Genomic DNA, 16,211 nt, shown 5'->3' with positions numbered 1-16,211 from the left:
ATAAATTCTTTTAAAAAAAGTCTCTTTGGATGGCTTATATAAACCCTAATCCTAAATACGTAACTTTTATGAAAATAGAGAAGTTCCTCCAAAATAGTTAATTTACTAAAAATTATATATAACTTCTAACATGGTTCAAATTCTTTCTCATGATTTTTTTTTTTTTTTTTTTTTTAAAGGGTTGACACTCCTCTAGAACACTTCAAATCTCACATTTTGATATACAAATCAAAAGTAACTAAAATGATTTTGCATATAAAATAATGTATGGCCGCTCATAAATAACAAGGTCTACCCTTAACCGTTCTTTATGTAGTGGCTCACGTGATGAATGGATGAAGTTGATCTTTGTACAAGGTGGTACTCATAATGCGTCCTAACTAGACCGTCGGGCTGCGTGTCTCCTGTCATATGCACATGAATGGTTGAAAGATATTTATTGGCTGTACATAACCTGTTGGACTAAAGAACCCCTAAATCATCATCCTCCTCAACTTATGGTTGGGAGAGGACCGACACACAGCTTTCATGTTTTTCAACGATAGTGTCAATACAAAATCCAAAAGTATATAAAAGATCGTTGCTCAGTGCACGTTCAAAGTGTGTGTGTATGTGCATAGAGAGAGGGAGAGAGAGGAATGCTCATGTGTTCCTTCTTACGTGAGCACCATTGCGCACATTTACAAATATGTATGTCATGGGCATAGAATCTGAATGGTCTACATGATGCGGCACGCCTTGAAACTCTATAGGTCCAATTTTCAGCCAAATCCAAAACTCAAGTGAGCCATAGCAAAGAGAAATGCAAATCAAGGGATGAAACTGTTTATTTTTGCCATGGCTCACCAGATTTTTGCATTGGGCTGAAAGTTGGGCGTGTGAGATTTCAATGGGTGCGGTATCACATTGACCATTTAGATTTTGTGCCCAAGACAAGTGTGCAATGGTGCGCAAGGGTACTCCCCTAAGAAGGTGGCATTCCTCTCTCTCTCTCTCTCTCTCTCTCTCTCTCTCTCTCTCTCTCTCTCTCTCTCTATATATATATATATATATATATATATATATGAGAAAATATTATGGTAATAGAGAAAAAAATCACTTTAGATGTCTTGTATAAACTTTCAACTATAAATTTATAAGTTTTTTGAAATAGTAAATTTTTTTAAAATAATAAATTTTGATAACAATTATAAACAATATTTACATTAGCTCAAATTCTTTCCCATGACTTAAAATAGGCGTGTAAGATTTTCTAGAACTCTTCAAACCTTAAAATATCTTTAATTTTTATTTTTTTAATTATTTTTTTAAATCATAACTTAACAAAAATATTAAATTTTGATATAAAAATCAAAATGAACCCTCAAATGGTCTTATTTTGAGAAATTGTTCAAGGGCCAATGGCCTTGGCCAGCATGTAGAGTTTGTCACTAGCATTCCAGTAACATATTATATGTGTGAAATGGTTAACAATTAAAATTATAATGCAGCACTAAATCATTGGATTTAATTTTCTAGCTTACTTTCTTTTAATCCGAATAATTCATGTGATTGTCCTTAACTTTGTCTTATATCAATAATACAATCATAGCGATCAAAGTTGGGGCACCATGGGAGTATTTTCTCTTGCAGTTGTTATTGTCGTGATGCTGTTGTAGTTGTTCTTGTGGTTTTTGCTCTCCTCATTGGTAAGGGAAAGTTTCAGGTCATGAAGGTTAGACCCTAAGTTACAGTCCACCCAACAAATAAAGTTTCATCTGGTCATGAGCTTGTGAAATCCAACCCCTCAATAAGGATTCCCTGTACAGAAATAATCCAAATCTACGTATCAGGTGGGTCACATTATAAAGACTTTAGAAATAAATCTTGGGCATCATCTCCTTTTTACATAGGAGGTAGATCACGTGTTACCTGGGTAATAGCTTAGTGGGTGTTACCATTACCGTAGGGCCCACCTAGATGATATGGTGTATGTGCATTCTGTCCATTCATTTTTTTCATTCCATTTTAGGACTCGGTCCAAAAAAATAAGCACATCCAAATCTTAGGTGGACATTGCCACAAGAAACAGTGATGATTGAACACTCACCATTAAAAACTTCCCATGGCCCACTGAAGAAGATCGGTAATGTTTATTTGTCATCCAACCTATTGATAAGGTAAAAAAGAACTGGATGAAGGGAAAAATAGGAAAATTATCGAGATAAAAAACTTTAGTGGCCTATAAAAAGCTTTTAATGGTCATTGACCACTTATTTCAAGTGGTGTGGTCCACTCAAGATTTGGATCTGCTTAAGTTTTGGCATAACATCCTTAAATGAGCTGAAAAATGGATAAGTGATGTGGATATGAAATAAATTCACCAAAGCAGACTCCACAGAGTAGGTTAAGACCCATTAAGCTCAAGCGGATGGCACCTTGTGGAGACTCGGGTCTGTGGCCCCACAATGATGTATGTGTTATATCTATACTGTTCATCTATTTTGGGAGATCATTTTATGGCAAGAGATAAAAAAGTGCAGTAGATCAAAAGCTCAAGTGAACCATACCACAAAAAGCAGTGGGGATTGAACACCTACGATTGAAAACTTCTTGGGGGCAATGAAAGTTTTAGATCAAGCTGATATTCATACTTTCCATTCATCCAGTCTGTGATCTTATGAACAGGTTGGATGGATCGAAAATAAACATCATGGTAAGCCTTAGGAAGGTTTCAGTGGTGCATGGCATCATTGTCCCTACTGCTTTCTTTTTTGTGTGGTCCATTTGAGACTTGGAGCTTACTCATATTTTTTGGGATCATGTCTTAAAATGATCTCAAAAAATGGATGGACGGCGTGGATATAACACATACATCATAGTGGGCGAGAGAACTTTGCCACGTCAACATACAACGGAGGTAGGTGGCACGTGCCACGCGCAATGAGCGTCCTCTTTACCCATGGTTGGGACGAGGTACTACCAATGTCCCGAGCTCGGAACCGGCTGGGCCTCTAAGGGGCCACAGTCATTTATGGGTTTATCTACACCGTTCATCCATTTTTCCACATCATTTTATGAGAAAATCTCAAAAATAAGCTGATCCAAAACTAAGGTGGACCACACCCCAGGAACTAACTGTGATAACGATGCCCATTGTTGAAACCTTCATGGGAACCTCCATAATATTTATTTGCCATCCAACCTGTCCATAAGGTCAAATAGACTCAGATAAAAGCAAATACAAATATCACTTTGATATAAGACTTCTAAAACTTCTGTGACTCCCAAGAAGTTTTAACGGTGGAAATTTAATCTCCACGGTGTGGTCCATTGAGCCTTATATCTACCTAATTTTTATGACTATATCTTAAAATTATATGGAAAAAAAAAAAAAGGAAGAAAGAAAGATGGACAGTATTGATAAACCCATACATCACAGTGGATTCCTCGTAGCCCCCGCTTGTTCCCAGCTCGGAACATACGAGGCTGTACGTAATCCGCGTCCGGTTGAGACAGAACCGACACGCAGCTTTCATGTCTTTTAACGACGGAGTGAATACAAAATTCAAAAGCAAACATGAGCTTTGCGCAGCGCAGGTTCATAGTACAAGGCAGCTCATGTACACGGCACAAGAGCTGCTATGGCATATAGGCAGGGGATCCAATCCATCTATCAGAGGGCACCACTAAACAGATGCCCTAGCCCAAAAATAAGGTCAGCTAATAATCAGGTGGGTGGCAATTTACTAAACAAATTTACGCTCGGTAAATAATACTCGGTTGAAGTTTTATGACACAGCCACTTACAATATATGGTAGAGCGTGTTTACACTCTTCTTTGCACGTACATGCACATTAATGAAATATCATCACATGTTGGCACCATGCATGAATGGCGTCTCGAGGATATCCTACGAATTTATGATTTTTTATGGTGACAGACATGTACGTCTGCGGTTATAAAAAAATAAAAAAAATAAAAAATAAAAGAGATTACGAGAATGATACATTGCCCCTACATAAGTGGTATGTGTGGTTGAGCAACGTGCTCAACAAGCTATATAAAGCCTTGTCTAAGAGAGAAAATATTTCGTAATCCAGAATGCTCAGCAAAACTGTCTCACACAATCATGTTTAAATGAAAATTTTCTTAAAGATAATCAGTGGGTTCATAGAGACAACTAGAGGCTCTCGATTTGTTTTTGGTCATGTGTGTGTGCACGCCAAAACTAATTATGCGGCTCGATTCAAATTGAATAACTTTGACCCCAAGCACCAAAATAGGCAGATATATATGTCAAATATGATCATATATGACCGAGACTTAAGAAGATCGGTCGTCTATTCAACTACTCACATAAGATTGTTATAAGATGATCAGACGATTATCGTAAAGTGGGGTTCTTTATCGAAATATGGGTTATACTTTGTCTTCTATACGAAAGGACTTTGGATATACCAGACAATCAGAAACAATCACACAGAAAATGACTACTCACAATCCACCACATAACGAGACTGTAAGGAGCCTTTCTGAATAAAGAACTGTTTGTATTAAAATGGAAATATTCCAATGTAAGAGCGAAGACTTGAATTACAAAGAAATATTACCACTAATGATTATTACTACAACTAAGATAGAGCTAAAGCTATGATAAAGAAATATTAAAGTGATTGGTTTGTTTCGTTTGTATAAGACAATTTTCCTATTGATTTCCCCTTCTAATTATAAGCTTCTTTGCTACGCAGATGCTCTGCATCCGTTTCTATTCTTTATTTTAGCCGTTATGTCAGCCGAATCATTGACATGTCAGTATTCCAAATCCTTCTACCTCTTTCTATTCTTCTAATTATTCATCCTCTATACTGCTCTCTGTCCCTTGAACTTCTCAGCTGTGCCCTGTTATTAGGTGACGTGTACTGTCTAAATCAGCGTCAATTGTTCTTTCATAAGAAATGCTCCAAATATCTTCAAAGATATATATTTCCTCATGCTATATCCTCTTTGTGCAACAACATGTATCAATATTTCTTGATTGGCTATTTCAAGACCAAAAATAGGGTACAACAACTACATAAGGACCTTCCAACTACATAAGGAGTAGTCGATCAATGAAGAGCTCAAGGCAGAAATCGAGACATCACCCAACTTCTCTCACAATGTAATGCCATCTATCTTATTTTTAGCCTCAGATCATCTACTTCTGCTCAACCCATTTTAGAAAGTCCAAAGTTTAGCATAACTTAGATCACTATTGCCTAGCACCATCGTTGTAGTAAGCATATAGGAGTATGTTCTTGCTAATTTTAATAATATTCATTTCAAATTAATAAAATTAACAATCTGCCTTTTTTTTTTCAATAATCCATTATTGCATTACTAAGAAACCTGAAAATCATGACAACTATTAAAACGCAAGTCCTAATTAGCTCAAGGAAAAAATATTCCATTTAGTAGGACTAACACTTCCCTTATAAATCGCCCAATTACTGGACATTGGATAGTCACGTCAACCTTTACAGGTTTAAACCTATGGCTAACTTGGCACTTGTGGTCCCAAGCGTTTAGTAAAACTCGAGTCGAGTACAACTCTAGCATGCCTGGCATTATTCTAATCGCACATGTTTGAGTATTGAAGTAGGTCATTCATTAATAATGTCGTCTCATGCTTGATTGAATAGTAACAGAGTGAACCACCTTTAGTTTAGGCAAGATAATCCACACGCTGCACACACTTGATAGATAGTAGGATAGTGCACCCATTAGGATGCAGATTGGATATTGCCCTACCTATGTTAAGCAGGAACAGCAAAGATGTAACGCATGTGCCAAAACAGTGCTAGATCCTAAGGCATCCACCAACAGAGCTACCTCAGGACCCTATTAGGTAGACCATATAGGGCAAGCGTGCAAAGCCTAGAAACTAGGGGCGAATAGAGTCGAACGACCACTTCTACAAATCGTGAAAGGATAGCATCACAAATATAACTAAACCAAAGTATGATTGAGACCCGGAGCGAATCTTGGGGGTTAACGCTCCCGAGAATCACCTAGACAAACTAAATGAGATTTAGACCATACATTGTAGATCTGTTTAGTAAAAATCGAGTCGAGTAGAACTCTGGCATGCCTAGCATTATTCTAATCGCACATGTTTGAGTATTGAAGTAGGTCATTCATTAATAAGTGTGGTCTCATGCTTGATTGAATGGTAACAGATTGAACCACCTTTATTTTAGGCAAGATAGTCTACACGCTACACACACTTGATAGATGGTAGGATAGTGCACCCATTAGGATGCAGATTGGATACTGCCCTACCTGTGTTAAGTAGGAACAACAGAGATGTAACGCATGTGCCAAAATAGTGCTAGATCCTAAGGCGTCCACCAGCGGAGCCGCCTTAAGACCCTATTAGGCAAACCATATAGGGCAAGCATGCAAAGCCTAGAAACTAGGGGCGAATAAAATCAAATGGCCACTTCTACAAATCGTGAAAGGATATCATCACAAATATAGCTAAACCAAAGTATGACCGAGACCCGGAGCAAATCTTGGGGGTTAATGCTCCTAAGAATCACCCAGACAAACCAAATGAGAGCTAGACCATGCATTGTAGATCCGTTAAGCTTAAAATTATACAAAATTGTCTGTTCCACTGAGCTTGACGCCTATTATGGATGGCAAGCCAAGATAGGGCCTATAACTGTTCAACTTGGGCCAGAAGCTGAGTGCTTGGAACGCATGAAACTCCTATACTGAAATTAAAAAATTTAAGTGAAGTAAACCCCACTCTTTCGAAAAGTTGTGATCTTTTAACCATCAGATCGCAACCAAACTCAAGGTACAGGTTAAGGATAATTCACAGCTCATATCCGTATAGTCGTGACCCCAATTGTAACACCCTGAAAATCCGGGGTCGTGCATACGCTCGACTCCCGAGTTCCCGAGGTCACTTATAACCAGTTTTCATTAATATGCGATTAATCCAGTCTAAATGCGCATTCTGAAATTTCCTGGAACATGAAGCACAACCACACAAGTCTACTGAAAATCAATTATACCTATATATATACATGTTCAAAAGAATACAAACGGGCGTACAAGGTGACGCCCAACAAAATCACAAAAAGAAAGGCATGTCCCAAGGAATAAAGCTGAGCCACTGCTCGGCAGTCCAACGACCCATCTACTGATCCGATGGAATCCTGCTCATCAACAACTCATCCTTCTCCTCGAGACTCGCATCACCAGGCTCCATGAAATTTGTATCACCTGCATCTATGAATGGGTCTGGTTGGTGTTTTAAAACACCGTCCCAGAGTGGGAGTGAGTGATCAGCTCAGTGGGTGCTATTAGCCTTAAGTTCCAACAAAAATCAATTATAAAAGAATTTAATGAAAAACAATCAATCATACACATCTATCTAGTCTTGTTAATGTGCATGCATGCAGGATGATATGATGTATGCCCTCACCACAACGCTCTCTCGTGCGACAACATCTAACGATCGCCAATGCCAACACTCCCTCAGTGCGACCTCGACTGCCGAGTCGCCAACCTAGCTAATGACATGCAATGATGATGTTAACCAGGTTCTTAGTTAAGTCCATTCATCCAACAGATTTAGAAATCTGATATACCCCACGTATCAAATGCCCTGAACTAGTTGTGAGGCCAAGACCCCCCAATGTGTGAGTCCGAGACCCCGCGATCCTTGACCCCGTCGGGTTTCTCCCATCCCCGACTTCAAGCACATGGGGGGTGCTGAATGTGGGGTCACTCGCGGTCACTACGGGGAGGCGCGTCACCCCAGCATAGGCCGACAGCTCGGACACCGTGTCCCATTCCACCATGCCCGGCTCAGGAGACTGTGGATCAATATTCCATCCGGTATCGATGGGCTACAACGGTGGTAGGGTGTTCCAGTTTCCATACATATGTGAGCAAACAAGGTTAACAACCAGGTGGGTCAGCCAGTGGACTAAACCGCACGAGCCTAGGCAAGTATATGGCAGAACGACATCGGGTACAAGCGACCCATGTAGCCTAACTACTGCCGCCCACACGTACTCGCCCAAACCCATGGGTTTAGCCTCAAGATGGTCCTACCAACGGAACCACCTTCGCTCTCCTCATGTTCCTGACTAACCCAAGTGTAGGAATAGTGACTCATAGCATGCCAACTACCAATGTAACATCAAGCATATTCAACACCATGTTCTCATGTTGCTCAACATACAATTCAAATTTCTCTAACAAGCAACTATTAATATCATGAAGAAAGTGTAGGTGTGTGGTGTGGGTTAGTGAGGAAGTTAACACTTCCTCCATGTTGAGAAATCATATGTACAAGAGCAATAAATCATACACAAGATGAAGCAATCCATATGAGAAGAAGAAATCAACCATACATGAGCATGTAATTATCCATACACTAGATTATGAGAGAGGCAAGATTAACATCAAAGAGAAATAAACATGCATTTCATACAATTTCAACAATAGGTCATTCCTAGATTTTTCTAGATTCTTCCATACAACACACCAAGCAAACAAAATCATTAAACTCCAACTATAATTGGTGCTAGGCCACCTAAGGATAATAGTCCGCACCTTAAGAGGAGATTTCCATTCTTTAAGATCTTAGGGTTTTGGGATTTGGGTAAAACCACCATTTCCTAAATCAAAATCAAGAAGACAACATTAATGCCTATAAATCTACACTAAGTTGCTCTATTGAAGGGAAATATATCATTTTTACCTCCGCTTCTTGGCATGGGTGGGTTTGGTGGAGGTTTCCTTGGAGAATGGGTAGAGAGTTTGCAAGGTTGAGCTTCCTTAGGCCCCACCTCCTACCACATACTCTTTTCATTTCTTCTTCCTCTCTCTTTCTCCTCCTTTCTCCTCTTTCTCTTCTCCCTTTTCTCTCTTCTCTCCTTCCTTCTCTAGGGCAAATTCGTATGGGGAGAAGGGTGCCCCAAATGAGGCCTTTATATAGTCTCAGGTTTGGTGTAAATGGCCCTAAGGGATGGGTTTTCACTATACTAGACCTATGAGAGGGTCTTTCAAGCCTCTAGGGCCCACTATGGGGTGTATAAGTCAATACACACAGTAGGATAGCTAGCCCTAATGATGATCTACGTATGAATATGATCGACCCGCCATTTGGATGCGCCGATCGACAGATATGATAAGAAGTCTGTTCAACGGTCACCGATAGTCGATCAGGGCCGCGGCTATACGGATATGAGCAGAAAAATATCCTTAATCCATGAGTAAAGTTTGGTCGCAAATCGACGGTCCGAAATCCTCAACTTTGCATAAGAGTGGATGACTCAATTCACTTAAGTTCCAACTCCTTCCTTTAGGGTATTTGCACTTCTCATGCACTCGTCCTTTGGCTCAAGTTGACCGGTTCTGGGCAGTACCCAGGTCTGATTCTCGTGATGGGCGTCGAGCCCAGTAAGATGAACATTATTCTATAGTTTTGAAACTAGTGGCCCACCAACGAGCGGTCTACAGCTTGTTTGGAGAATCGGGGTAGTTATGGTGGCCCTCTGACCATGAAACTTATAGGATAGGTGCCCCATGGCCCGATGAAGGGCCATGCAAAATTTGAAAATGATCAGATATGGGGTTTGGTCGCACGGGTCTGATTCGCGATCAACGGTCACTGTGCCACGATCGGGACCCAGATTTTTGTGGGCAGGTGTAGAAAAATACATTAAACCCTCATCGTAAATTATGAAGAAATCTGACGGCTGAAATGTCTTACATTTCAGTTTTTATTTACGTGTGCCAGATTCTAACTTTGGCATTGTGGGGCGCATCTGGCAAGTGCTAGATTCCACTTCTGGGTGTCCACTGGGTCTGTAGTCCGCGATGGTCCCCAAGCCCAGTGAGATATATGTTTCCTTGAATTTTTATAATTTTTTTGACCTTCCCATGTCGCGGTATAGCCCGCACGGGCTGTCGCTAAGTGTAAACGACCATCTGGCTTGGAGGCCCGCACCAGGTTCTATTAAGGCTCGTCTGGTCTATTCAATTGAGTTAATCTTGGTCTAATTTATTTGTGATGCATCACTATGAGTGGCTTAAATGAACGGTCCTGTGGCAAATCCTACGTGGACGCCCCAGGATACTGTTCTGGTTGGGCGGGACGTTATACTACACCTGATGTTCAAGTGATCGGGTGGATTCATTGGCTTTCTACGGCTGATTAATCGGACTAGTGCGGTTCTTTACTGGTACACCCTTGCATAAACTAACATTGAGTGTTAATGGTCATTAAGGGATATTATAAGTTAATTAAAAAAAATTTCAAGGATTTTTGAAAATCTAAAACAGTGAAATCGAGGATGTTACACCAATCGATCATTAATGATCGTCCATCACAAGTGGGGTCCCCCCAGTTGATCGAAGTATCTGATCGTAGCCTGATTTTGATAAACCGTAGATCCTATAGTGGGGTGCCTTTCCACTGACATGGATGAGCCAGTGGGCCCCTGAAAGGACCCTGTTAATCGAAATCAACTTCCCCCAAAGCAAGTTTAATAGGAAAAGGAGAACCAGGGCTATTATGCACACTTCTGGTACTATAAATAGCCTTACCACCCCCTTACTCACTTACAAATTTTCATTACAAGAAAGGGGAGAAGGAGAAGAGAAACTCAGGAAGAGGTGTGAGAAAGGAGTTGGTTTAGAGAATTCTCACTGCTGCCACTAGCCGACAATATCATCGCACCACACTGCACTGCCGAAATCTCCTTGGCAGAAATTAGACGTAATCAACAAACCCCTCTTAGAAATTGATCCTTGAGGACCAAATGCATGAGCTCTTACAAGCCAACCATCTTGATATAGGACACCGGTGAGCCAATCCGTGGGACTTTAGCCTTAGGAGTGAGCCCGAAACCCGACGCACCTCTCCAAGGTGCGGACCATTATCCTCAAGTTACCCTTTATCGAATCAATGTCGATTAATGATTTGTGTAATACATAGACGAATGCATGCTAACCAGTATTGATTATTGAATTGGGTAATGTATGAACTAATGCATACTAACTAGTGTCGACTAATGATTTGTGTGATGCGTAGACGAATGCATGATAATTAATGTTGATTAATGATTTGTGTAATGCGTAGATGAATGCATGTTAATTAATGCCGCTTTATGATTTGTGTAATGCATAAACGAATACATGCTAACCAGTGCTGATTATTGTATTGGGTAACGTATGGATAAATGCGTGCTAATTAGCGTCGATTGATGATTGATATAATGTGTGAATGAATGCATGCTAACCAGTGCATACTCGTATGGCCGCTTACTTTCCATGAATTGCTATCTTAGTATAATGTCACCTGCATGTTTGATGAAATGCACTATAAAAAAATATTTTCTAATTTACTGTTTCTATCCCTCTTTATAGTCATTGTAGTCAATTTATTAGTGTGATTGACTGATCGAGACTACCTGAATAGTCGGGTTGGCCAACAAACCGTAAATCCATGAGAGCGGCTCTAATTGGGTTGGCCTCTCCAGACTAATTTGATTGATCTGAGCTGAACACAGATAACCGACAGTAGTCTGACTACACGGGATGCTTGCACCCAATGCCGATTACGTCGGAGTTAGTTTAAGTAAACCGAATTAGCTTAACGACTAATCAACCGTGTGCGTTTACCTTGTATGATCACGCCTGCTTAAATCTGAAGCACCCCATACCCTTGAAGGGCCTACTATTACTATTAGTGATATAATTCTTGAGACTCGGGAGCCGGGCGTGGTGGTATGCAACATTTTGTCCGTACTGTCGGCCTACGCTAGGGTGACAAGCCTCCCGATAGTGACCGCGAGCAAACTTATTTCACAAATTTGCCTATCATATGAGCCCACTTGTGAGTGACAAACCGGCTAGATGGATCAAAGATTGCAGGTACAGGGCCGCTACGACTCCCTTATGCCAGGTGATATGGGTAAGGTCATTGATTAAATGGAGGTATTTTAACTTTCCCAATCTTGCTAGATGAATGAACTTAATTAAATACGTAGCTAACATGAACATTCATCGCATTGCATTAGCATATGTTGTGGCGACTTGGGCGTAGTGGTCGCGTCTTGAGGGAGTGTTAACAATTGCGAATGAGGTGTTAGAGTCGCTTATGAGGAAGTGTTGGAATATGAGGACATGTATCATCTTATGATAGCATGCATGTGCATTAATAAAAGCACTTATGAACTAAGTGTTTAAGATGCTTTATCATTAATTGTTCTTGTGGAATTGAAAACGAGTATAACTTGATATTAATATAACTACTGAGTTGATCACTAACTCTCACTCTGGGACGATGTTTCAAAACACCAACCAGACCCTATCATAGATGCAGGTACCTTAGATTTTGACACGTTGGAAAAGGCATATGTGAACTCGGAGGATGAGCTTTCATAATTTCAGATGCTGGGAGGGCCGATATAGGACACCTTCGACCCTCGACAAGATTTTAGGGTCGACACGTTTAGCAATTTTGGAACTATATATGCATTTCGCTCAACTTTCGTCTTATACTCTGAACGAATATGACTATTGTTTATGTTAATTGGGATGTTTTGATGCTTTTATCTCAGAGCATATTGCACGGTCTAGTTTGATTTTTTGTCTACTGATTTACGTGACTAAATGTACTGAATACGTGCATCTCATAAAAGCATAAGTGACACTTGGGACCTTGGGAGTCGAGTATGGCTCAACCCCAAAGTTCGGGGCACTACAAAAGATGTGAAGAATTTGATTGGCTTGCAGGACACCATCAGATATGTTCCTGACCATGAGAGATCCTTCACATGGTTTCATGTATAACATAAGCCTGCTGTCCAATTATATCCCAACACATTGCTGGCTATCTTTACTGGATACCGGTGGGGATAGCACCAGTCCCTGCACATAATTAGCGCCCGGTCGTATATATGGCAGCTTGTACATTGGCTGCATTAAACATGTGTAAGGTCTTAACATGGCTCTCCGCGGCACCATGGTTAGTTTATCAAGCCATCGATCTGATGGTCCCATCATGGAAAAATGCCCCCCAATTGAAAGATCCTGACAATCAAATACTTGATCTTTTGTCCATCCAACGTGGATTGTTGGTTTATTTTTTCTTATTAGCCTGTTGCATGCCAGCAGTAGAAGATAGAGTTAATCGAGTGGAATATCAGGGCATGGTCCATTCATGATGAGCCCATAAGATCAATATGAGTAAGATAAACCTATCACGGTTCCTATACCGTACGGGCCCCAGTTCCATCAACAGATTATGATGATCCAAACCGTTCACAGTCTTGATTTATTCCACAGAATCCATTGGATTAATAAACATTTTTTAACTAGTAATTGTCCATGGAGATGAACATAAAAAATTGAAATGTAAGTTTTTCCAATTGCCCATATTCAGATCCAAGAATCAAAGGACAGGATCGTGATCAATCAAGCATGATTATAAGGCCGTAGCTTTTTTTTATGATAACATGAACATTCCAAGGATGCAATTTGCACCCTATCAAATTGCGCATTTTTATTAGTGCACCATTTGAAAAGATTTTTGAATTGTAAGGTTTTCTAATTCCATATGCTTGCAGAGCTGTTGGCCATATGCAGGCACATGCATAAATGAAACACCTGCGTGAGATATGAGTTTTCCATAACTTCGGAAATATTGCTTATATCTTCTGACTAAAAATCAGCCAATTAACTTTTTAGGTGGGTCACAATTGACAAAATGAGTTAGGAGTTGAAAATATTTCAGGAAAGTTGGTAGTTAAAAACATTTTAGAAATCAGGTGGAAGTGCTTTTTAAGGGATGAAATTACAAAATTGGCCTCACTTAGCTTTTTTCTTTGAAAATAGTGAAGCTCAAGACTTATGCAGCCCATGTTGTAGGTGTATAAATAAGATTAGATCATCAAATGGGATACACTTGAATTGAGATATTTTGAATGGTGTACCTTATTGTCTATGGAGTGGCCCACATTACAATTGGATCCACCGTATTTTTTGTTCATCTAATAATAATGCGTGCATCTGTTGGACGGTTTCCATGCCAGAGACATACCATGTGGGCTCCACAACCTTTAATTTTCTACTTTGTTATAAAGAAAAAGCAAAGGTAGGTAGTAATGTAATTTCTCATTTTTAAAAGCACTGTCCTGAAATATTGGTGACTGGAGGCACCATTTGGTAAAATTTATTTCTTTGAGGAATTTTGTGGTGAAATTTTCAATATTTTATTTTTAGCCTTTTTTAAAAATATTGTTGTGACCCCCTCGAGGTGTGAAATGGCCTGACTTTTAGCCAGAACATCTAGCTATTGTAGCTCACCTGATGAAAACAACATATCAATGATGGAACCATTTCCATGCTGCCATTATTACACAATCCATTTCCAAAGGCATTAATTAGACAATCAGGATTATCCAATAATAGTGATCTATTAACTATTAAGGTAGATGGATAATCATACGTGGGACCCACATGATGGATGATCTAACATCAATGATTGGTCTGTTTATCTTCCTCTCTTTTTGCTTAGGCTCTAAATGTACATAGAACTTCTTGTGTTCGTACACAGATCTCATATGCACTGAGCAAAGAAGAAAAGAAAGGAAGGAAGAAAAAAGAATCTAATATTATACTTGTTTTTTCAAAACCTACCTAAAATAAAAATAAAAAACCTGGTTTCTATCTCTAATGTTACTTTTTATTTGAATTCCATTATTTTAGTTCTTGTTTTCTTAATTTCTTCAGCCACTACAAAGAAGCAAACTGGCTTCAAGCATCCTTTCCTTTTTCACCCTTGCAATGAAATCTTCAACCTTTTTTTTTAGTTCATCAGCTTCAGTTCCATTCTCTCCTTCTCCTTCTTCTTCTAATTCCTCACCTCCTTCCTCTTTCTTCTTTTCTTCTTCTTCTTCTTCTTCTTTCTCTTCCCCTCCTTTCTCTTTCTTCTCTTCTTCCTCTTTCTCTTCTCCTCCTTTCTCTTTCTTCTCTTCTTCTTCTCTCTCTTCTCCTTCTTTCTCTTTTCCTTCTTCTTCTTCTTCTACTATTACATGTTTGACAATTTCCTCATCTCCTTCATTTGAGCATACCTCCGATCTCTTTTCCTTCTCCTGAAGGATGGACTGCCTTCGAAGGCTCTGGCTCCGCCGAACATACTCGTCGTAGATGTCCGGAGAGGTGGAGGATGGGCATGAGAGCTTGGACTCGCTGATAAGGAAGATTATGATGACGTTGCAGACGATGAACAAGCACTTGGGATCAATGATAAATGCACCGATGTTCGGCAGAGAGACGGAGAAGAAGATCTTCATGGATGAAAATAAGGTGGATGGGATCCAAATGGCCTTGGAGAAGCCCATGCTGAGGACTAGAGCTGTTAGAAAGTACTGGAATAGGGTTTGGAGGAAGTGGGTTTTCTTGTATCTGTGCATTGCTTGAAGCTTCTCTATCTTGATGGGATCCATGGTAGAATTGGGCTGCAGGTAGGGGCAGTTTGGGAATTTGGGTTGTGGTTAGTGGGGTCCGTAAGGGTAGTTTGGGAATTCCAGCAATGGTTAAAGATGAGCAAAAGGGATATTTTCAGAAGTTGGGTTGTGGGGTGGTTTCAGAAGCTTTAGGAGGTGGGTTTTGTAGGTGATTTTGATTGGTTTTTGAGATGATTTTTGGAGAGGAATTTGGAGAAAGTTTTAGAGGAGTGAGAGATGGAAAGAGTAGGAAGATCTTCATCCGACTGAACATAGAGCAATGCAGTAGGCTGGTTTAAATAGGCAGAGAAAAGGTGGGCTTGTGTTTGGGCAATTCATCACATGCACTCTACTTTTATTTATTTATTTATTTTCCTTTACTTTTTGAAAGAAAGCTAAGGAGGAAGGTTGATTCGGGCTCTTTCCTTCCTTTGCTTTCCACCATTCAACGTTTGATGGTTTTGATGGGCACAATTATAGGTACTTGGTATGGTAGGAAAAATACCAACCATGCATTCATTTTCTTTACCCTTAAGAAAATGTACAGTGAGTGCACAGAATCATTGGTGTATAAGCTACTTATTTATTAGTCCTGGTGCCCACCCAAGTTAATCTACATGTTGATTATTTGGTGTGTCCCACCTTTGATCATCGTTCAATTCTGAAACTTAGGTGGGGATGAATTCTTCATCATCTTTAGCTTTATC

At 39.8% G+C, this 16,211-nt stretch overlaps 1 protein-coding gene across 1 annotated transcript; it reads right to left on the bottom strand.

Moving 5' to 3' along the window:
* Window positions 1-14,560: 14,560 nt before the first annotated feature.
* Window positions 14,561-15,783, bottom strand: LOC131239444 (protein MNN4-like). The gene has a single exon (XM_058237142.1). The coding sequence runs from the start codon at window positions 15,502-15,504 to the stop codon at window positions 14,785-14,787; it is 720 nt and encodes a 239-aa protein (XP_058093125.1). The 5' UTR covers window positions 15,505-15,783; the 3' UTR covers window positions 14,561-14,784.
* Window positions 15,784-16,211: the final 428 nt, after the last annotated feature.

This window comes from Magnolia sinica, chromosome 3, assembly GCF_029962835.1.
Source record: "Magnolia sinica isolate HGM2019 chromosome 3, MsV1, whole genome shotgun sequence".
Taxonomy (NCBI): domain Eukaryota; kingdom Viridiplantae; phylum Streptophyta; class Magnoliopsida; order Magnoliales; family Magnoliaceae; genus Magnolia; species Magnolia sinica.
This window is presented reverse-complemented; position numbering and strand designations above follow the sequence as displayed.